General features: G+C 35.7%; 1 protein-coding gene across 1 annotated transcript in view; it reads right to left on the bottom strand.

The window, feature by feature from the left end:
* Positions 1-2,978: 2,978 nt before the first annotated feature.
* rab11fip1a (RAB11 family interacting protein 1 (class I) a) overlaps positions 2,979-24,428 on the bottom strand; it is a 34,183-nt gene continuing 12,733 nt past the window's right edge. The window contains exons 2-6 of the mRNA XM_079827500.1: positions 16,442-16,860; positions 13,909-14,803; positions 9,757-11,481; positions 8,316-8,427; positions 2,979-5,437 (exon numbers count right to left, since the gene is read on the bottom strand). Coding sequence (XP_079683626.1) covers positions 5,249-5,437; positions 8,316-8,427; positions 9,757-11,481; positions 13,909-14,803; positions 16,442-16,860 — 3,340 coding nt within the window. The 3' untranslated portion in view covers positions 2,979-5,248. The remainder of the gene's footprint in view (positions 5,438-8,315; positions 8,428-9,756; positions 11,482-13,908; positions 14,804-16,441; positions 16,861-24,428) is intronic.

The raw sequence follows: 24,428 nt of genomic DNA, 5'->3' as shown, positions 1-24,428 counted from the left end.
CAATCCATTGTTGTTAATTATATATATATATATATATATATATATATATATATATATATATATATATATATATATATATATATATATATATATATATATATATATATATATATATATATATATATATATATATATATATATATATATATATTGTACAAGTACTTAGGCTAGGTATTTCCCTTTTGGGTAATTTAGAGATTTATAATTTGATCATAACACGTTATGATTAATTATAAATAAATCAATAAATATAAACACCCATAATTCCCTATAGCTAATGTATTAACATATGATGCCGAGTCGCAACACTTGCTTGTATGATTTTGCTGAACTATCAATGTCTAGAATAATTTCACATTCACTTTTAATGTGAGGGACTAGAAACGTAACTTACGTTTCACTTCTTTTAACTTGAGCTGTCTTTTTTTATTTTTAAATTTTTTTTAATCTGCATTTGAGAAACAATAATTAGTGGACTCCCTGCAGTTCCACTGTGGACCCCCTGTTGAAGACTTTTTTATATTATGCAAAATAAAGATACAAAAAACATCAATAGATCTGAATGCATTCAAATGAAAAGATATTTTTCAGCAATCATTGACTGAAAACATCCATGACAGTAGACAACTCAGGATAGAGAATATTCCTGATTTTTGAAATAACAGCATTCGAGCAGAAAGCAACTCTTTTGTTTGTGTAATGTTTTTTTTTCTCCCTTTTCTTTGTTGCAGACAGGCAGCCAGCAGCAGTGCTTTATGTTTGCCGCTCTCATATTCGTCCTCATGTGTAACCCTCAGAGCTCTTTTCTAATGTGCTTGAAAACTGAAAGATACAGAACAGGAAGTTGTTTCAGGAGGAAATTACTGTATTGCATATTAGAGCCAAATCACAGCAATGGATTATTTTGAATGAAGCCCTGTTACAAAATAATAATAAAAAAATAACATTCCTTAAAATTAAAATAATTAAAACACTTAAAATTAAACAAAAAAATGTAATGCAAATTATTTTTATTTAAAGGCACAATATGTAATTTTCACCACTAGAGGTCACTTATACAAAACAATGGTGTAGTTTGATGACGCCATGATTTCACGGAATCATGGGAGTTGTCTTCACTATACAGGAGGTGGAAAAGAATCCGACAGGACTCAGGCAAAAATTATTTTCATGGATGAGCTAATGTATTAAATATGTATTAACATTACTGTAGTATGAAGCAGGGTGGGGCTGAAAGCCGTTGGAGCTGAACGAGGGTGCTGGAGCGTTTGCTAGAGACAAGAACCAGACAAGTGCTTGACTTATGCCAGACGAGCACTTCTGGTTCTTCCGATGGGGTAATGCAGCACTGTTTATCATATTAGATATACATTTGAGTGTGTAAAAAGTTGTTATAATGTTACTCTGTGCATTCACTCGGCGGCTACTGACACTTGTTGCACACTGCAATAAGCTAGATCAATATTAGGCATGGTGAAACATGGTAGTAAATCAAGAAAACGAGATTTAAACAATAACACAATGTGTTGAGCTATATAACAATGATTCGTTTTCTGTCGATGAATGTCTCCAAACAGTTTTTCACCTGTCTAAAAATGTCTTTGGTGTTTCCATGGTTTCTACACAATAAAATCAAGGGTAACGTGGCTATGACGTCATTGATAGGCGATGCACAGACATGGTCCGTGTCCTGGTTAAAATTGCTTATTTCTCTGAATTTAAACCTTTGAAACATTTAGGATAATGTAAGTACACAAGTCAATAAAATATATTACATTGTTCTAGTGGTTTTTGGATATGTTAATTAAAAAATCGTACATACTGTGCCTTTAACGAGTGTACAAAGAAAGAAAATCTGCAAACCTGTTCCTGAGAGATTTTTTTTATCCACTTTTTTTGTACCTAGATTTCTTTTGTAGCCGATCTTAAAAACCTTCTAGAAATCCTCTTCATAGGTATTTTTATCTTATTGATGCTTACAATCAACATTTTCTAAAGTCAGATCAAAAAGGACATATTTTGTGTAAAAAGAACTATATTTCAGCCTAAAGGTCCAGGTGTTTTTTGTATTTTTTAGCCCTTGATATTACACACTCAATATATCTGCACATAATGACAAATTTGTCTGCATGGAACTGGGAAGATCACTAAATCCATATTTTCTGACATTATGCTCATTAATTAAATATGCAGTATTTATTTTAAACTCCACTTTGACTGAATTTGGATCTACGGACGATACAAATCAGTCAATATCAGTCTTTCTGCTAATTATCACTTGTTTCAAGATTCTAATTAGCCACGTGTAGATACTGTCAACTGCATAACCTTTAAGCATTGAGACAGGCAACGCAATTAGCTTCAGATATTTTGATAGTTGCGCGGCGAGTGGTTATTCAGACTCACACTCTTTGCATGTAAAAGTCAATTATAATAACAGCCTAGAACAATTTTACACACTGCACGTATAAATGATGAAGGCCATGCCATCCTCTTGAGCTGCCTGACAAGTAGAGAATACAGTGTGCTGCATTATACTGCCATCTGGTGAACAAAACTGTCCTCAACAGCCTGCTGCTGATTTGTTATTTATGGGTATTCATTCATATAGCTATTAACCCCATAAAACTTCTGTCATGATTAGTAGTTTATACTTTTAGTATGAACATCCCCCTTCAAGTCATGGAACATGTTTTTTTGTTTTTTTTGCAGTGAATCTCTACTCTTTTTTTATAAAGTAAACAAGAATAACTTTTATATTGCTAGCAATATTTCAAGATGAACACTAAAGCAACTTATGTTTACTTGATAATCAATACATTACTATGTACATCATTGAGATACATCAGGTTTTTCATGATTATATTACATTGCATTATACAATAAAACCTCTTAAAACTAATTAAAATTTTGTCTTACTAAGACATTGGGAGAAATAGTAGAGTGACATCTGATATTTATATGCACTTTATGTAAGTCTGTTAAATTTATTTCATTTCATTGATTTACATTACATGCTATCAGAATAGCATCTTTCTTTTTTTTTTTTTTTTTTTGTGATTTGACAAAAAAGGTTCAACTAAACTGTTCCTAAACATCATATGGCAGGCTAAACTTTCGTTAACAACATTAACAAACACATTCATTACACATTGCAGGAATGGCTTGCCAGAAATAAAAGTCATTATTTACTCACCCTCAAGTTATTCCTAACCTGAATTTAGAATTTTTCTTCCACAGAACACAAAATAAAGTATTTTGATGAAGGTTTTTAAAAAGGATAAAGATAAAATATTTTCTTTGTCCAAAAAAGTATGGTCCAATGTTGTTTTGACTTTTATTAAATGGACAAAGACTGTCAAAACCTTTAAAATATATATATTTTCATGTCCCACAGATGAAAGTCATACATGTTTGGAACAACACGAGGGTGAGTAAATGACAGAATTTTAATTTTTGGGCTAACCCTCACTTTAACAGTTCATTAATGCACATTAAACATGTGTTAATGTGTTATCATAATCTTAATAAAAATATCAATAAAATATATATAAAAAACACTGGCTATGAGCGTTCCGCTGAGTTTTATTCAATGAATTGAGGCATAATCAAAATTACATTGCAGCAGTTATTGAAGTTAAGGAACAAACCAATATATTCATGTCTTAATGACATGGAACCTTGAATAAAAAGAGAAGGCACAGGTCTACAAAATATATCTTGTGCATATACGCATAGCATCTGCAATAATTAATAAGGCTTCTCATTTAAATTCAGACATAAAGGAGTTTTTTGAGAACCTGGTAACAGTGAAAATGCTGTGAATAGTTTAGTGAACGCACTCAAAGTGATTGACAACACTTGAATGAGCACAGCAGAAGCTCTTGATTATGAATGTTCTCATGACTGAAACACAGAAAACAGTCTAATTCTGTCTCGGTGACAAACAAATAAATAAAAGACGTGGTTATTTCCTCCATCCAATTATCCTTGAGGGATAATTATCTTCTGATAGTGGTAGGTTAAAAACAAGTATATTTTTATTCACAGATTAAAACATGAATATTAATTAATAAGAATAGAACATGTAGTGGCGAGCAGATTGGTGACTAGTTCTGTAAGACTTCAGTTTTTAAATCACAGATCTTTGGTTTCACAACAGACAATCTCTCAACACCTTTGTGATGCCAACAGACTACATGACAGCGCAAAATGTCCCAGTTCGAGGAAAGTACCGCATTACCTGAAATTCAGGAAAAACTAAATTCTGCAAAGTTATTGCTTGTTCATTATTATCCATCGCAGTATATCACAGTATGTACATGTGCTTTTTGTAAAGAATGCTTATTAATCCCTGGTCAACATCAGAAACATGTAGGATAAACACTCAGATTTTGATTAAATTTAACAGCTGACTGGCAAGTAAGCTGAAAAACCTTTAGTTTATGAAGTTTAACAAAAAGAGTGAATATGTAGTCAATATTGACCAGGGCACTGAAAATGAACTATATATCCAGTGTTAGAACAAAGACCTTTCATAAGAAGAAGTATACATACAGCCAAGAAAAATATGTCTTCATTACAAAGGTAATTCTATAGAGTATTTCAGATAATTACTTCATATAAAAACACTATCCTTCATAAATAAAACATCCTGTTCAGGTTAAAAGTGCTTATAGTGTAAATGTCTGCCCTTGATTTGTAGCATCAACAGTAATGAAGCCTTGAAGTTATGAACGCAGTCAAGATCGAAACACAAAGCACTTCAGGGAGAAGGGAAATCCTCAAATACAAACTTAAGACTGGAATAAATAATGCATTAAAAAGCCCTCTCTTTGCCTAAATGGAAAGGTGTGCAGAAAGACAATGAGATGATCAATATATAGGATGTGTTTGTTGTTGGGTAGCTTTTTGGAGGGAGTTCGTGCCATGATTCAGGAAAAAAACTAAAAACAATCAAACAATATCAATACCCCAGCATCCAACCTGAAAAATTCTGCCATTTTATAGATGGACCTGATATACCATCACACATCCAAACAGCAAAAGAGAAGTTATTTGTAAGATATTGGTGGTGAAATCATAATGTGAAGTCATGCATTAAATATTAAAGCAAATAAACGGATAAGGAGATGTGATTTTACATTCTGCCTGAAATCCTTCTGTGCATATCAGCCAAATTCCACAATATTAAAGTGTCTGGGTGTTATGATCTGGGCATGGCCAAATTAAATGTTCTGATCAAACCCTAACACTTGGAATTAAGTGAAAGCAGGATGGCCGGTTTTTCCTCCATGACGCGAACTAGCAGGTTATCAATGTAGTCCTCTAACTCTTGGATCTTGCCATCTTTTTTGGATAGTTCAGCCTGTTGCTTTACCACCAGCGTGATCAGTTCCTCCTGTGTGAGCTGGGTGAACGGACCGCTCTGTCCAGTCTGGATATGCAGGGGACAGAGGAAAAAAGAAAGACAGTTGGTCAACTGATATACAGTACCAAACAAACGTTTGGATACACAGGACTTTTTTTGGCTGATCCTGATAATGATTTACGTTATTGGCTGATATAAAAAATTCTGTACAATTTTGTCTAAATAAATTAAAAGAAAAATTGTTTTAAATGCTACAAGTAAAAGTAGGCATCACAACAGGCACCAGATATAATTTTTTACAAGTGGGTGCAGGATACTATAGTTCATTTATGTAAGTGAGGTTAGCAAAATAAAATTAAACTGAGAAATAGTATACACAACAATTCTTCATACAGTGAAGAACCAGTAAAACTGATACAAATGTGGGACTACAATTATTCAGACACTTTGACCTGACCTGACAGTTTTGCTTAAGGCCATGTGTCCATCAAAGCGTTGTTCGCCAGCTGAAAACGCTAGGCGCTCTGCTGAAAACGCCTCGCTGTTGGCGCTTGAGAGCGTTTTGACAGCGCAGCTGGGTTTTTTTTCAGTTGAGACTCTTTGCTTGTTATGATACGGAATATCCACGGAAGTTTTACTAGCATAGTACATATAGTTTGTTTATGTATTGATTCTTTATAAGAATGCTGATACAAATGTAAAGTATTTGCTCTGGCTCTTGTTTTAAATCATTTTGTTCCGTTATTATACTGCTTGTTTTCATCTGTTGATGTTGTACACGCAGAATGTGGTCGTTGATTGGTGTTGTATTTGTTCCGCCCCTCCTCCACTCTGATTGGACAGCTGGGTGAAGTATGACAGTGATGAGCACTGTGTTTTGCTCAAAGTTGAACATTCTTCAACTCTCCAGTAAAAAAAAAAACAGTAAAAAATGCTGAGCACTCAGCGCTTGAGCGTGAAATACTCGCTCAGCGCCACGTTACGCTCATGGCGTTCTAAAAATGCGGCGCTCCCATTGAAAACAATTGAATACGCCAGCCAGCCGCGTGGAAAAAATGCTTTGGTGGACACACGGCCTAAGTGTTTTTTTCTTTAATGCAACCTTTTACACCACAGAAATTAAGCATTGCTTGGTAATTGGTTCATCTGAATTGGTATTATCTAATTGTGTACTTAAATTTAACAGCTGAAAGGTTGATTGTAATCCAGTTATCTGACATTATCAAGATGAATTTGCTCTGAGACAGTTTGAGTTATTGTCAAATTTTATTTTATTTTATTTTCTAAACTATAGCGAATAAACTGTGATAATGTGAGAAAATGTTGAAGGTGTCTAAATACATTTTGGTTTGACTGTAAATTAATTTCCATTTTATAGTGTTAATAGATTATTACAATTTTGGAGTGTAAGATGATGGCAAATGTAATCTAAACATAAAAAATATGAGAAATGAGCATGCACAATTAAATACCCCAAATCAGCCAATGCTTATGTTTATAAACTAGAATCAAAATCAAAATGAGTCAGCAGACACAAACAAATTGTGCCTACATATGTTTTTCCTTTACAAAATGTTTTATTCCCATATGTTCATTTGTGATATTTAACAAATGTTATTCTTCAATGTGCTAAATCAGAGGTCGGCAACATATGGCATACGTGCCAATGAGCAAAAGCGAGAGAGCTGCACCGTATGTAGGTGAATGTGATTTCACCAAGCACAACTAAGTACACCAAGTACAACATGTTCCAGGATCAACGTCTTTGTTGATCCTGGAACAGCATTCCAATCAACTAATCAGATTGAGGGACAAGTTTACAGTTTATGTCAAGTTTAGGCAAGTTTACAACCAGGATCAGGGGTTTCTACAGCAGTGTTATTCATTTTGGGGTAGGATAGGGTTAGGACTAAATCTTTGGACAGGAATGTATTTCCACGATCAACAAAATATGTTGATCCAGGAACATGTCTTGGCAAAATCATGGTGACCGGTGTATATAATTCATATCAAGTAACTCACACCTGCATACAGATCTACTTTGAGGAAATCATTCCTCATAGTAACAGCTTGTTTTATTAAGTTAGGAGCTATAAATACTATTAAACGATCCGCTGAAAGCACAACACATTTCAAAACAGCAGATGTATCCCTGGGTCATTCTAAACCCAGAGAAAATGGAATCCTGTGTAATCTTGCTTCACATTACACACTGGTCATAATTTTCCTGGGGTTAAAATATGGGTTTTCATAAGCTGATGTTTCACATTGTACATTCCTAAACCCTGGATTAATGTTCTTATTTGCATATTTGCTGTGTCAGTGTCATTGATTGGTTGAACTCAGAACACAACCAGTTTACATAAAAACTCTAGCATTGCGCATCTTCGTATTGCCGACTGTACTATTGAGTTTATATTGAATGGACATTTCAGACTATAAAAGGTAAGAATTAAAAGGTCTCTTCTTCACTCAAATTGACGTGTTTTCTGTCAGCATTTGACATTGTTCCTCTCAAACACTGCATTTACTGTTTATATACAATGCGAAGTGTTTCCTTGACTCATATTTCCAAAGCACGCAAATGTGAGTATGCGATGGGTTGTCTGTTGCTAAGCGTCTAGCTGTAGCTTTCTAACACCGCATCGTTTCACACTGTACAAGTTTGGCACAGAGCAAAACCGCAAAAGGGTTTCATAACCACGGGTAAAAAGCGGTGCTAAGCGGGATGATAACCTGGGGTTAAGCGCAGTGTGAAAAGCCCTAGAGTACTATTAAACATTTTGTGTATACATGGTGGGGTTCAGTAGGATCACATTGGAAATCAGTTATTCAAAGTTTAATTTAAACTTACTTAAAAACTTAAAAATGGCACTTCATGACAAAAGGTTGCCGACCCCTCTGCAAAATAGCAAGGAGGCAATAAATAGGTAAATTACTGTACCTTTGACTTCTCAGCCATATCCTTGATAGTGATAGTCTTTAGGTCTTTCCCCACAGTGAGAACATTGGAAGACTGGCTCTCTGTGGTGTTCATGGGTTTCACTGGGTGAGGCCTAAGAAAGCAGAGTTACAATGAACATTAAAAGTTTACTGCAAAAAAACAGAAGATAACTACAGACTTTTCATTCATCCAACAGGAGGATGTACACTTTTAAGGATAAAACAAACTGAAGCGAAACGTAAACAAAAGTAAACAATGGCCCTTGAAGATGTACCCACTTCATTTTAGTATTTGATTAAATAGACATGGATATGTTTGGAAAGGTGTACCTTATTGCTCATCTCATGCTAAGAATTTAGTACTATGCCTGCACATTTTCTGTATGCCAAGATACCTGTACATTCGCGAAAATGTGCAGTATACAACCAAAGCACACTACATAGGACACTGCATACAACAATACATGTTTGACCATTTAAGGAGAGATGAATGACTGGCAAAAAGTTAAAGATAAAAATGTCAAATAACTGTATTTTACTCAGATGATAACAAGACACCTCTTGCTGACGTCATGCGTCATGTGACAATGTAGAAAATTTAATTTTTAAATGTTTGTGGCATACTGCATTCACACACTAACTTTACAAAAAATGTATGCAGCATAAAGTGCATACTGTCTCATATGCAGAAAGCAGTTCTTGCCATGTGTTAGTTAACCATTCCAAACTCACCCAATGTGTAATTCCCAACTAAATCAAAAGATCAATAAAAGTACAGCAGAGAAAAGCAAGACTCAAGTGTAAGCACCTTTGGGGTAGGGCAATTCAATTAGAACAATCATGCATAATGTAAATATCCAGCAAAACAACACGATCTTCAGAACAAACACAAACACTCCAACACAACAGCCCCAACACTCATGCTCACCAGTTAATGTCAGTATAAGAACATGTGACCTCATAGTCTTGTAGCCTATGCATCAGTTTAATGTAAACTTCAATGTGTATGTTATGTAATCTCACATCTACAGCCTTATATGGATCCAGTTTCATAAAATGTACACATTGTCAAGATAATCAATCTAACGTGGCCTACAATAACAAAACATAACATATAATGGAGAAACCCCTGTATTATTTGTGACAATGCCTCTGTTCTATTTACAAAAGTCCTAAAAGACCATGACATTTTGAACCACAAATAGAAACAATCAATATCCAAACCCAAAGCCCACAATACCAACCCTCAAGATCCCAGGAAGCAGTAACCAACCACTAAGCAACCAATTGAACAAATGCCGAAGGCCAGAGATTGATTGAGGTAGTTTCAGGGTAAATAGAAGCTGCGGATTTGAAAGCCGATGGGTTTAGCACAACAAGGGAGACAGACTGTTAGAGGAGCTCAAGGAGTTGTTAGTAGGGGTTGGGAGAACTTTTCTCACCTTCTTGAATTAGAAACAGCACTTCCACTACCAACTGGCTGAGCCTCTGATGGTGAGACCCAAGCACGAAGTGTAGTTTTGCCCCCAATAGGGGATTCAGATGTTACTTGGGTGGGTTCAGTTCTGCTTGCTGAAGCAACACTAGTTACAGTCAGCTCAACATCTTCAGCATCTTGTGACGACTGAGAAACGGATCTATTCAGACTACTATTCTCTGTATCAGCTTTCCCATCTTTCCCAGTAATTGCGTACTGGCGAGATGAATGTTTCTTTCTAAGCGAAAAATTTCTTTGAAATGAGGCTCGGGCTTGTTCAGTAAAGCTGGGTGATTGTTTTCCGCGCTCTAATTTCGGAGATGTGGCATTTTTAGAAAGATCTGTGAATGGATCACTTCTTGTTTTGTTTGCAGATTTGTTATCTTTTATATCAACGGTTGACACCTGATCTTCAGGATTTCCCATTTTCTTTGTGCTCCTTGTGAACAACACATTTTCACTTGTGGTCTTCTGTGGTAAAGCCCAGGGATCCTTGGATATTAAGTTATCACTTGGGAATGGATCAAAACCAATCATTCCCTTCCCCTCAAGATCATTAGTCCGTTTTCCTAAATGCAGTTCTTCTGGAATTTCAGCAGTTTTAAAGTGGTCTGCTTCAACAAACACATCTGTAGAGATGTTTTCCTTCTGGCCCTTGTGTGGTTTCTCAAGTTTGTTGTTTTCTGATGTCATGGGTTGAGCTGTTACCTGCTTGTCTGGTTGGACTTGTCTGACTGGGTCTTTAACTAATGATTGTTGTCTGGGTTTGACTGAAGGCATCTCTTTAACCACATCATTAGTCTTTGAATTAACATTTTGTATGGCTCTGGCAGCTGGTGTAGGCTTCTCTTTTGATTGGGAGAGTTGATGATTAATGCCATCAGGACTCGGACTCTTCCTTTCCAACTCTTGAGGTATATGTCGACTATGGACAGCGGGAGGTGGCTTATTTTCCATGTACTTGGAGTTTTTAGGCTTATTGACCATAGCATATAAAGGCTCTCTGATATGACCATGTTGGACATTAGGCTCGACTGATGGTTCTGATGTTGCAGGAGCTTTGGGTGGCACGAGTGCTTCTTTGTGCCTAACAGGGGCAGTTGGAGGTACATAATTATTACTTTGGTTCTGGTTAAGGTTTGCTGAAGTTCTGTCCTTTAAGACCCCAAATTTAGTTGTCATCTGCTTCTCCGGTGCATCTACATTCATCTCTTCAGAGAAATCCCAGTTCCTTTGGTTTACCTCCGCAATAATATGGTCCCAACGTGTCTGACTCATCACCCCATGCCTCTTCTTGGGAAAGAGGGTTTCATAGTCTGGGAGAGGAATAGCAGGCCTTTGACTCTCTTTGGTGTTCTGGGTATGCACTTGTCCCGCATTATCAGGATGGCTTTCAGTCTTGGATGAGCCTCCATGATAACCAGGGGGTAGAGGAGCCTTTCGCTTCTTGTCAGATGTGGAAGCTGAGAGGTTTTCCATGCTGGACTCACTTGACTCAATGAAACTTCTCTGAGGTTTAGGAGGTGCCAAAGAAGAATGAAGATCGGAAAACATACCAAAAGACTCAAGCGAATCAGTAGAGAGGGATGGGGAATGTGGAGAAGCGTGGATAGTGCTCTGGGTGTCTACAGAGTCTGAAGGGGATTGGGAATGGCTATTATCTGTTTCAGGCAGTACACTCAGACCCAATCTGCCAAAGAGTAAAAACATAAAATGGTCAACGTACAGCTATACCAGTGCTTACAATCCAATATGTTGCTGCTGGGCATTACTACCGCAACTGAAAACACTAAGTTCAATCTATTTAATGTGTAGGGCACAGGACCCTCCTGCCTAAAATCTATTATCATAACTCAATAATAACTGACGCCTACACCTTACATGAACAACTGAACATTCAAAACAATAGAAACAAAATGTTTTTCTTACAGTCCAATGACTTCATTAAAAACTGATTTTACTATATACAAATACATTTACTACTATTAATGCAAATATTAATATTTTATTTATATTCTAGTCTTTAAACATAAACCCCAGATAGATAGTAAATGTACCCTGACTTTTAAATCTAAAAAGGTCCACACAAACAAAGACAACACAACATATTCCTGTCTCTTTCTATTCTCAGCTTTTGGAAAATTAGTTACTCACCATAATAGTTAATCACCACAAAACAGAAGTTCCTAAATCCTTAGAACTCCCAGTACACAAAAAAAGAAGTAATCTTAGAGACTTTTTCCCTAAGACAGTGTCTCTTAGTCACTGTCTGTAGAGACCAAGATCATCATCTTTCACAACTTGTTTCACTCCATACCAGAAGATTATCACCTGACAATCCAGTCCACATTCCTTCCCACACTAACCAATCATATGCCTTCGGCCAAACAGGTTAAGTAAGTTACATAGGGTCAAAAATCTTTTAACACAATAAAACTATTCTGAATACACTTTATGGTCATAAAAAAAATAACAAAACACTGAATGCCATAAATAAAGTATTGCAGGTACTCTCAACAGAAGATTGAAAGAAGAGCCGTTTATTTGACTAAAATCACTGTGATACAACACGTTCCACTTTCACCCAAGGGTACGAAACTCAGTGATACCTCAACCCCCACATCTAGTTGAGAAACAATGATCTCATCCCATCCTTACAGACAACCCACCCCCATAAACACACACTTTCACAATATGATACAGCTGTGCTGAGAAACAAAAATAAAAGTGCTAAAAGCTAATGGAAATCTTTGAACAAGAGACACTCTTTCAGTAACAACCTCAGTGGTGTAGCAATTTTAGCTGTTTCACTTAAAACTACTTGTGCACTTACTCTCTTGACCTTTTAGTGTGTGCAATTTCAGATCTTCTGTTATTAACCATCTGTTAAAGCAATTTTCACAAGGGGGATGTGTCTAAATGAAGGACTTCCTCTTTGAGAGCAGTAGAGTAGACAGAGGTGAGAGGAGTCAAGTTTCAGCCTGGGTTTTCCTCAGCTCTCAGGTGTCAAGACACTACATTCATTACAGGGCAGCCTGACGAATCATGCAGGCAGCATGAGTTAGGCTGAAAATAATAAGGCTAACAAAGCTCTAAATCTTTAGTACTTCAGCATCTAATAAATATAAATATATATATATATATAAAATATTTATTTATATATTTATATATATATATATATATATATATATATATATATATATATATATATATATATATATATATATATATATCTTCATGGACCATGATCTTTACTTAATATTCTAATTATTTTTGGCGCAAAAGAAAAATGTATGATTTTGACCCATACAATGGATTGTTGGCTATTGCCACAGATATACCCATGCGGTTTATGACTTGTTGCATATATATATATATATATATATGTCCTACCATAAATAATAAAAATGTATTATTATTAGTAATATGCATTGCTAAGGACTTCATTTGGACAACTTTAAAGGCGATTTTCTCAATATTTAGATTTTTTTGCACCCTCAGATTCCAGATTTATATATTTAATGTTTTTGAAAGACATCAAAATACAGTAAAACAGTAATATTGTGAAATAAATACTATTTAAAAGTACAACTCTTTCCCATTTTAATATATCTTAAAATAAATAAATCAATCTTAAAATGTAATGCATTTTTTGATGGTAAAGCTGCATTTTCAGCATCATTATACCAGTCTTCAGTCACATGACTCTTAAGAAATCATTCTAGTATGCTGATTTGCTTTACAAGAAATATTTCTTATTATTATCAATGTTGAAAACAGATGACCTATATTTTTTGTGGAAACTATATATATATATAATTTGTTGAGGATTGAAGGAACAGAAAGCTTATTTCATTGATTTAAAATACAAATCTTTTGTAGTATTATACAATTAAATTAGTGTTGCTGTTGTTGATTAAAATGTCGGGTGTTCTGGTAGGTAATGCAGGTGCAGGGGTCACCAAACAAGACCCGTGCAAGACTAGTCTAACAAGCACTACAGGAAACTTAAAATCACAATATTGCTTGATATTATATCACTAGCAAATGCATTGCTAATAAGTAAATATTCACCCAGACATAAATCAAGAGGAGGCTATCCAATATGTGCACTCACCTTGGCTTGACGGCAGACACTTTTGCTGTGCGGCTGGGGAAAACAGCAGCGGGTGGCGTTGGGGTGAGGGTTGTCTTATCGCCCCTCCGTGGGTCCATGGATCTCTCCTCTGGGAAAGAGGCTGGAGTATCCGGGGTGAGAGGAATGTCTTCAAATGGGTTTTTGGAGGAAGGCACATTCAGACGTTTGGGTTCATTTATTGCTTCCTCCCTCTTCTCCTCCTTCTTCCTTCCAATGCCAAAGAGAGAGGAAAGGCGGTCGGCTACTCTGGTCTCCTCCTGCTGCCGCTGCTCCTCGGCTCGCTTCGTCTCCTCCTCGCGGCCCTTCTTCTGCAGCTCTTCATCTGCAGCTGCTTCCTTGCGCTTCTTCTCTTGCTCTTCAAGTCTGCTTTTCCTCTCTTCCTCCAGTTTTCTCTCTTGTTCTTGCCGTTTCCTCAACTCTTGTTCTTCCTGTCGGTCCAGCATCTCTTGAAGGCTTCTTCCTCCGGGTTTCTTACCCTTCTCCTCCTCCACTACCTCTACACGACGCTCCAGCGAGCTCCTGTCCTCTAGAGGGCCCTGTGAGGCAAGAGAAGTTTTGTCTTGTGCTTCAGGTTTGTATGAGGGGATGCTTAGGCCTTTAAATGAGTCGATGGAGACGTCGGAAGTATTTCTTTGATGGTATTTGCGAACATCCTCTACTGAACCCTTTCCTGAGCTGTTCAGACTGAGTGTGGAGCCAAAAGTAGCTTTAGGTTCATTTTCCTCTGCATAAACATGGCTGCCGTTGATGCAAAGGTTATTCTGCTCCGGTATGTTCTGTTTGGAGCGGCTCAGAAGAGAAAAGGGGGCAAGAGACCCTTTGCTATCTGAACTGTCAGTGCGTTTGTGTCCCAGAATTTTAAACCTCTTTTTCACTGCAAGAGAAAATAGAGCACAATATGTTATTAAATATTAAAATTTCTAACTTTTTGATTTGTAACTGGTATCAAGGTGAATTGTAGTAGATGTATGAGCTACATATCACATTATTATATTAAAAAAAACAGTACAAACAGTAATTTTAATGCACTTAAAATTAATTAAGGTGTTTTATCTCACTGCTTTTCAAAATGAATACAAGGAAAATATATTTAATCAATCATTTTCATTTTGTAACAATAAAGACTAATAAACAGAAATATTTACCAACTTACACTAGGAATAAATTACATTTATATGTGTGGATATATATATATATTTTTTTTATTAAATTTTTTTTATTTTTTTATTTAATTTATTCTTAGTGTAAGTAGGTAAATCTTTCTGTATATTAGTACTTCCGACTGAAAAAAATATTTTACTGCTTGTTCAAATTGCTTAATTAAAATGAGCTAAAGCATTCGATTGTGTTCAATCCACTTAAATATAAGTCAAATTGAAGTTTACTTAATCCGCTTGTGTTGAGATTACATAAATGATTTGTGTTGCATTAACTGAAACTGGGCAGGGCTTGTTAGTTCCCAGCATGCTTTGCATATGGCTAAATCAAGAGAGAGTAAATGTTATTTTATATGTAAAAGTGTTATTTTATGTATTTTTGAGCAAGATGAGAAAGGGGGAGACTTGATTGTGTTTAATATTCAATTATGTTGGAATTATTAGAATGATTTAAATTACCGTAGGTTACCATTGTGGAGAATAGTGGAGCATTTGCTTAGGCTGTGGACTAATACAACTAATGTCATAACAGCTTTGCTGAAGAATTTTTTAAAGCTTAGCATTTAAGATGCTAATGTGTGCTATTGATAGCTAAAAGTTCGTCAACTAGCTAGTGCAGTATTATAATTCAGTTGTGTAACATATAAATATATGAAGTTGAAGTGGATGAATGAATATATGAAATTGAATTCCTGAATCATGTCAGGGAGCAATATAAAATTCACTTTGAGACTACTTAATTGGGTCACATAAAATGTATTCATTCTATGATGTTGAAGTTACATAAACAAATTATGTTTGTTTAACCGAAAGGGGCTATATGCAACTTTTTCCCCAAAATAAACATAACGATAGCCTTTTTATTTTACCATTTATGACTTAAAACATCTCCTGATGAGCATACTGACACCTTGTCCGCTCACAGTGGGTGCACCTATAAGCCTGTATCCTATTTTTCCTATTTTCTGTCGGGTCGTTTTTTTCCCGCGCTGTCTGCGGATGTGACGTCACCACCGCTGCGAGAGCGAGCAGAAAATAAGAGCAGTTCTGTTTTTTGGCCACAGGTGTCAGTCGCGAGTTTAAATTTCAGAAACACACATATAGCCCCTTTAATTGATTCATGTGGGACCGATGTAAAAAAATTAAATCATGTAAATCCAAACACACTTTTTTTTTTCAGTGATAATATTTATAACTGTATTTTTATCAAATAAATGCAGGCTTGTTGAGCATAATAGACTTCTTTCAAAAACATTTACACTCAAAGCTGACATTAAAAAGCTTAATCCAAAGAAAAAAGGGAACACAAAGAAAAAAGACAAATATTGGACAAGATGCATAACCTTTGACCTTACCATCAGGAGAGTCCACATTAAGGCCGGATGATCTGCTGCTGCTGAGTGAACTGTTCTTCTCAGGCAGGGTGCCCAGGGTTGACATGGACTGGGACACATTCCTTTGGAGGTTTGTCTTTGGTCCAAAAAATGATTTCAGTTTTGATTTCTTCTTGGGAGTGTCTGCACCACCCTCTCCTTCCCCTTCACTGTCTGTTCCCACTGAGGAAGGCACGATCGCAGAGGCAGAATCCGACATGCCGTCTTTTTTCTTCCCACGAATTTTATCCTTCAGCTTGCCAATGCCAGAGCGAGGCTTGTCTGTCATGGAGAGGTCAAACATGCTAGCTGTCAGGTTATTCCTCATGAACTGAATGTCCAAAAAAACTTCCCCTCGGTCCTTCTCTTGTTTCCCATTCTTATCCACCAGCTTGTACCAACTGCAAAGAAAATCAAACAAAGTCTTTATTAGATTGCATGACAGTTGTGTGTTTTTTTTGTTTTTTTTTTGTTAAAGGGATCATATGCTTTTTTACATTTACAACTTTCTTTAGTGTGTAATGCTGCTGTTTGAGCATGAAAAAGGTCTCCAAAGTTACAAAGCAGAAAGTCACTCCAAAAGGAGTTATTCTGTCAGTCAGCACCGTTTCTGAACTCCCTTTTCCTGGTAAAATTCTGGAAACTTTACAGAAACATTCCATAGGAAGTTAAAGGAGTAGTTCAATTCAGAATTAAAATGTCCTGATAATTTACTCACCCCCACGTCATTCAAGATGTTCATGTCCTTCTTTCTTCAGTTGAAGGATTTTGAGGAACACATTACAGGATTTTTCTCCATATAGTGGACTTCAATGTGGTACAATGGGTTGAAGGTCCAAATTGCAGTTTCAATGCAGCTTCAAAGAGCTCTACACGATCACACCCGAGGAATAAGGGTCTTATCTAGTGAATCAATCGGCCATTTTCTAAAAAAACAAATATTAATTTATACTTTTTAACCATGCACCATGCATTACGTAGTCACGTTTAGAAAGGTCACATGTGACGTAGTCGGAGAAGTACCGACCTAGCTTACAAAGTGAAAGTGCAAAGACGAAGTCAAGCACCCTTTACAAATCAAAAAATAAATACATAAATAAATAAATAATTAAAAGGTAAAAAAACGATGTCAGACGATTTTAAAGTTGGAGGAGAAAATGAGATGAGTTTTTGAACTACGTCACGCATGACCTTTCCAACATGACTGCGTAACGCGCCTTAGAGATAGTGCTAGTCAAGCATTTGTGGTTATATACAAATATATCATTTATTATGTTTTTTTTAGAAAATGACCAATCGTTTAGCTAGATAAGACCCTTATTCCTCGTCTTGGATCATGTAGAGCCCTTTGAAGCTGCGTTGAAACTGCTATTTGGACCTTCAACCCGTTGTACCCCAGTAAAGTCCACTATATGGAGAAAAATCCTGAAATGTTTTCCTCAAAAACCTTAATTTCCTTTCGACTGAAGAAAGACATGAACATCTTGGATGACATGGGGGTGAGTAAATTATCAGGAAATTTTAATTCTGAAGTGAATTACTCCTTTAAGGTGGGGAATTTGGGAAATATTCTCCTAAAAATATATATATATATATATATATATATATATATATATATATATATTAATCTCATTCCAGAGTGACATTTATAAAACGTTGCATAGAAACTGCGCTACATTTGATATTCTGATCATTTCTCCAAAGTGCTTACCAGGATTCAGAGAACAAATTTATGCCCAAAAATATAAAATAAATATCCACCTTGTAAACGCCCCTAATATAAAAGAACACAAGTCAACATCCAAATACTTTACTTGAGAATGGAAAGCAGCAAGAATTGCTTAATACTTGCAGTACTCCGACTCTTCCATTAGGAAAAGAGAGTATGTCTGCTTAGACCTTGACATGCGGTGGCGCTAAGCACTTTTCCATATCAAAGACCCTTTTTATAAATATGAACGTTGGCGTGGATTTTGTACATGTTTTGCAAATGAGGGCCCATGATTCGAGAAATGATTTGTGCATGTGATAAAGGAATGCCCAGCGCATGCAGGGGGTGTGGCCTCAAAAGCCCTGCAGTAAGTAGTGTGCAGGATAGAAATTCAACTGAATTTGCATTAAATCTGGTTGTTTTAACCAAGATTGTGCTGCAAGATGTTTTTTTCCCAACTATATTTAAGTTTCCTGTTATAGGCCATGCTCAATTTTTCAGTTTTTCCAGAATTATGGGCTTTATAGAGACCGGAACTAAACAGAGCGTTACTGACAGACAGAGGTGCTGCAATAATGTAAAATATGTGAAAAGGAATGTGTTTTTGAACATTCAAACATTAAACCCTATTTTAGTAGACACCAAAAACAACATCAAGACTTTGAAAAATATAGGCATATTAGTCCCTTTTAAGGATTATCATTTATTTGAATTATTTCAGCTATTTCAGTCTTATTATTAAATCAAATTTAAGTATAGTTCTTGTTATCTAAAACATTTTAAAAAGTTCTAATTGAAATAAAGATTAATTAAAATAAAAATATAAATATTACATGAAATAAAAAAAAATGTTTGAACTGAAATAAGAGTTTATATTGAAGTGCTAAAATGACAAAAAAAAAAGTTACAAGACAAAAGCACATTAAATTACTAAAACAAAATAATATTGATAGCTAATCCAAAATAAAAATAATCCAAACACTAAGTAATATGAAAATAACTGCATGTGTCACAAATCACGTGCAATTTAATTTGTGATTTTAATGTCGTTTTGGGAACATTTCACATATGCCCTGTTGAAAATGCTCTTTTGCGTTTTGTAAAGAAAATGTTGCATATATTTTTAAAAAGACAAATTTTTTTGTGTAAATAAAACTGTAGAAGTCCAGAAACCTGTAATCGCCAGCTGGTTGTACATTATTATTATTAGTAGTAGTAGTAGTAGTAGTAGTAGTGTGAGAATAACAAGGCCACAGAGTGATCACTACATTAGCATTCATTATACAAACCATTTTACAATGGTTTTCTACTTATATAAGCTAAATTCATTGATTCAAATGGTGGTGGGGTCAAAGCTAAATTACCGTATACAAAAAGAGAGGCCAGAATTTCACACAGAAGTTGAACCCTGTGCCAGTAAATGATCCAGGTCACAGAAGCCCGTCTACTGATGAAATAAATGGAAAATGTCTTTGTTTATCCCACTGGTCCCCTCATTTCTGCTCGGCAATTTTTCCAGCAGAGCAGCAGCCAGCAGGTAGGAGAGTTCTGGCATTCAGTATCTGTAATCATGAACAAGCCATTATCCGCCCATGCGCTGTTGTCATAATAGACTCCTGAACACAGGGATCATGGGTAGTCTACAGTCACAGAGACACCAAACAGCGGCTCCCACAGACAAATCTGATTAAACATGGCATGTGCTCAGAGGAAGCAGCTGCAGCAGAATTCCAAGCATTTAGATTTGGACCCCCACAGGACAAGAGTTTGGACAGACTGCTACTACAATTTTTTGAGAAAATCATGAACACATTTTTCCCTTTTAGAATCACATGTAAAAGTGATTTCAAGGCTCAACAATAAGAATGACCCACTGTGAGAGAAATTCAGCAAGTAATCAGTTATGTTGTGCATCACGCAATCATTTTCCAGCAAAAGTATGTTTATGAAATTATGGAGTTACATTATAGCTGTAGGATTTCCAGTTTATTGCAATTTCTTTCTTTTTGTAAAGATTTATTTTTTGTAGATATTTTAACAAAAAAAAAAAAAAAAAAAAAATGAATATATATTTATATAACCTGGGTTTGAAAACTTTTTCTAATCCTAACCCTATAGTAAGTACATGTAGTTTATTATTATTCTATTAATAATTATTATTTAAAAAAGTTATTAATTACTAGCTACTAAAGTGAAAAGTGAAGTGAAGTGACATGACGTGTAGCCAAGTATGGTGTCCCATATTTGGAATTTGTTCTCTGCATCCAAGTGCACACACACAGCAGTGAGTATTGAATACACACACACACACACACACACACACACACACACACACGGAACAGTGGATTATTGGATTACTGGAGCTAGTTAATGACTAGCTACTAATGACATTTTCAACAGTGTAATTAGATTACTGTACTAATTACTCTCTCCAAAAAGTTTGCATTATTATTACTAATTACTTTCTAAATCCCATATCAACCTCAACCAGATGAACAATACAAGACATGAAACTGCACTTTTAATTCCTTCAAATAAACAATATAAAATTGCATAAATTATTCTTGAACTGACTAAAGGGAGAAGGTTACATTAAAAACATACATTTTAACATTAGATGTTAAATTTTGATGTTAAATCCACTGTTGTTTTATATAGAATTGTTCAATAGTCTATACAGTAATTCATGCAATTACATCAGTAGAAACTAATAAAATTATAGGAAAAATTAAAGGTGCGGCATCTAGCGGTGAGGTTGCAAATTGCAACCGTTCACTGGCCACCGCTCACCCCTCCCTTTCGAAGCCCATAGAGAAGCTCCGGTGGCCGACACAGGACAAAGATGTCGCCGTCTGAGACAGCAGAGAGTAGCTAGCGCTCTATAGAGCAGTTTGTCCATTTAGGACTACTGTAGAAACATGGCGGCACAAAATGGAGACTTCACTGTAAAGCCTTGTTTATACTTTCGGCTGTCTCCGCAACGCGAGTCTCCGCCGACTGTGCGCGCTCCTCCCCAAACGGACGAGGCGTTTATACTTGACGTGCTCATGTTGTACAATTCTTTGAAACGACAGAGGGCGACTCGGAGTAATTGTTCTATAAATCATCATGAAACAGCAGTAAGAAGAAGTAAATGTACACAGGTGACGATATTTTAGTACACTTCACCAAAAACCACACAACAAAAGAATCGTTTAAAACTAAGTAAACCTTAATATTATGTATGACATTAGAACAAAATGTATGTACACATGTATACAACTAAATTAACAATCTCTTAAATATTTCCTCACTTAACATTTTCATGGATCTTTATTTTCAATAAAAGTGCTTATTTCTGCTTTTGTAGGCTCATTTTGTAAATATAAGCAGCTCATTTGTTCGTGTAAACTGGGTGCCAGTGCGATGAGATGTCATGCTTGGCTAGATTCGCCTTGAACTTGTGCATCTTCAGATGCGGAGCCGTCCGGAAAGTAACAAAAAATGTGCTGCACACCACAACACAAAATGTGGCCTCGCACACTCAACGTACACTACCGCCCACTCCGCGATGACATCATTTTTGCCGTGCGCACCTTCGCGCTTGTACGGACGCAGCGAGTATAAACCAAGCTTAAGGGGACCCGTGATGTATGTAGACAGAAATGGCTCATTCTAAGGTAATAAAAAGGTCTTTATACACCACTGAAAACATTATGTATATTATATTGCATTTCTGTCAATAGATCCTCATAAATATTACACACTGAACCTTTACGACTAGTACCTTACTTTACTGTTCCAAGGGAGAACACAATTCTCTATGATTTTTCTTATTAAACAGCATTGATTTTGTTGTCATTTCCAAATATACCCACTCCAAAATGTATGTTTAAATGGTAAACACATTGAAGATTAGCGGACAGGCTGTCAAATCATAAAGTGATCGACTGTTTTTCCCTCACAAAATGTACTATGGCCAGCTATTATATTTAGACTGTCTGTTTTAGTACCAACTATGTATGACCAACTAGCAGTTAGTCAAAGGCTAATCAGCCTTATGTTTTGGTATCAAATTTAGACCACATTTTTTTCATAACTATGAACGGTCTTGAAGAAAAAAAACAATGTGATGACTAACTTGTAAAAGTAGTCTTATCAGTGTATGCAACCGGCCCATGAACTTCTCTATTGACATCTATTAAAAAGGCCAAACCGTTCTCACTTCAAAGGTGCCCGATAATGATAATAAAATATCATGCCCCGATTTATCATAACTTCAAACCCTCTATATAACATATATATATTTATAATAATATATTTCCTTTTCGTTAAGCTCTCAATGAGTGTACATTTTCCAGTGTTTTGCTGTGCATAAACATTTCACCTTTATGTTTTTTTTCTTTTCTTTTTAAAACACTCCATTTGGATGGGATTCCAGGCATAAATGAGAAAGACTAGAGAAGCCCAAGATCAGGAAACACAGACTATCAAGTCCGTTAGTGGACCGTTTACACTCAGACCACAGCAGGAAACTCAAATCTGGAGTTTCGGGGTGGGGAAAGACTAACGGGAAATCATGCCTATCAGCAATTGAAGCTCAAGGAATGTTCTTCATGATGTCACTGTTTGGAATTTGATAAGGAAAGTCTTTTCAAGATAACCCAGGGTTTCTTACTTATCTTCTGCTCTAAAGTTTGTTTGGACCAAAGGAGACATGAACAACAGACGCTTGACAAACGCTGTACAGAACATCTAATACGGATACAGGAATTGTCATTTGACCTTTTCTTTTAAAAGATCACCTTGCAGTAAAACCGATTTTTATAGTCGCTTTCACATGCATTAATCTTCAATACATCATTCTCTCACAACTCTCAGGAATCGATCCAAATGCTCATGCCTGAAATTCTCTTTTTTTATCTGAGACAACATTAAAAAAACTTCCACACAATATCCAACACATTACTCGCAGCTAATCTAACACCCCCCCTCACTGGTTTATCTCTTTATACAGGGAAAAACTAACTCAAGCAAACAAGTGCGGCTCCTAATCTAACTTCAGCTGCAATCATTAACTTACCTGGAACAGCCTTCTATAATTTTCAGAGATAAACATGTCACATTTATACAAAAAGTCTGGTTTAAGTGATCAGTTCATGCGTGTAAAGGACGAGCCTTCATCTATTAGTTATACTCTTTTTTTGTTGTTGTTGTTGAAGGACGGCTATCAGCAAGGTTATTAGGGTTCAGGGCCCGGTTGCATAAAGCACCTTAAGTTTTTCCCTCAAGTATGATACTTAAGGGGCGATTTCCCCTTACCTAAGAATGACTTAAGGGTAAAAATGAACAGCCAAGGCCAAATTGCAATCTATTTTTAACTATAATAAATCGGACTTTTATCTTTTATCTGAGTTTTATACAAACATTTAAATTGTCCATAAGGCAGTTGATATATTTAATCATAAAATAGTTTCTACTCCAATTCGTTATTGAAATATAAACATTTAAATGGTAGCTGTCAAAAATAACTTTTTTTCATTAAAGATTTACTCAAATATAAATTAAAGGGATAGTTCAGCCTGAAAATGATCCAATAATTTACTCACCCTCAAGCCATCCTCGGTTTATATGACATTCTTCTTTCAGACGAATACAGTCAGAATTATACAAAAAAATGTCTTGGCTAGCATTATAATGGCAATAAATGGCAGCCCAAAAAAGTGCATCCATCTATTATAAAAGTAATCCACACGGCTCCGGGGGGTTAATAAAGGCCTTCTGAAGTGAAGCGATGTGTTTGTGAAAGAAAAATATCCATAAGTATTCGCAAGTTGAATACGGAATGCGGTCTGGCGGAAGCTAGATATTTTACTTTATAATGTGTTAAATATGGATATTTTTCTTACAAAACCCCATCGATTCACTTCAGAAGGCCTTTATTAACCCTCCGGAGCTGTTTGAAGTACAAGTGTTTATAATACACTTTTTTGGGCATCAAATTTTGGGCTGCCATTCACTGCCATTACAAAGCTTATATTAGCCAGGATATTTTTTAATATAACTCCGAAAAAAATGAAAGAAGAATGTCATATACACCTAGGACGGCTTGAGGAATTTGAGGAAATCATGGGGTAATTAAAATTTTTGGGTGAACTATCCCTTTAATCCTCACTGAAATAAAAATAAAATATTCCTGTTAAAAAAAAAAATAATTAAAAAAAGCATTGGTGGCTTACATAATACCAATTTAAAGTAATTTTTAATTTAATTTGAATT

This window comes from Gobio gobio (genome assembly GCF_949357685.1).
Source record: "Gobio gobio genome assembly, chromosome: 10".
Classification (NCBI taxonomy): domain Eukaryota; kingdom Metazoa; phylum Chordata; class Actinopteri; order Cypriniformes; family Gobionidae; genus Gobio; species Gobio gobio.
Note: the sequence above shows the minus strand (reverse complement) of the source record. Positions and strands in the feature narration are given on the sequence as shown.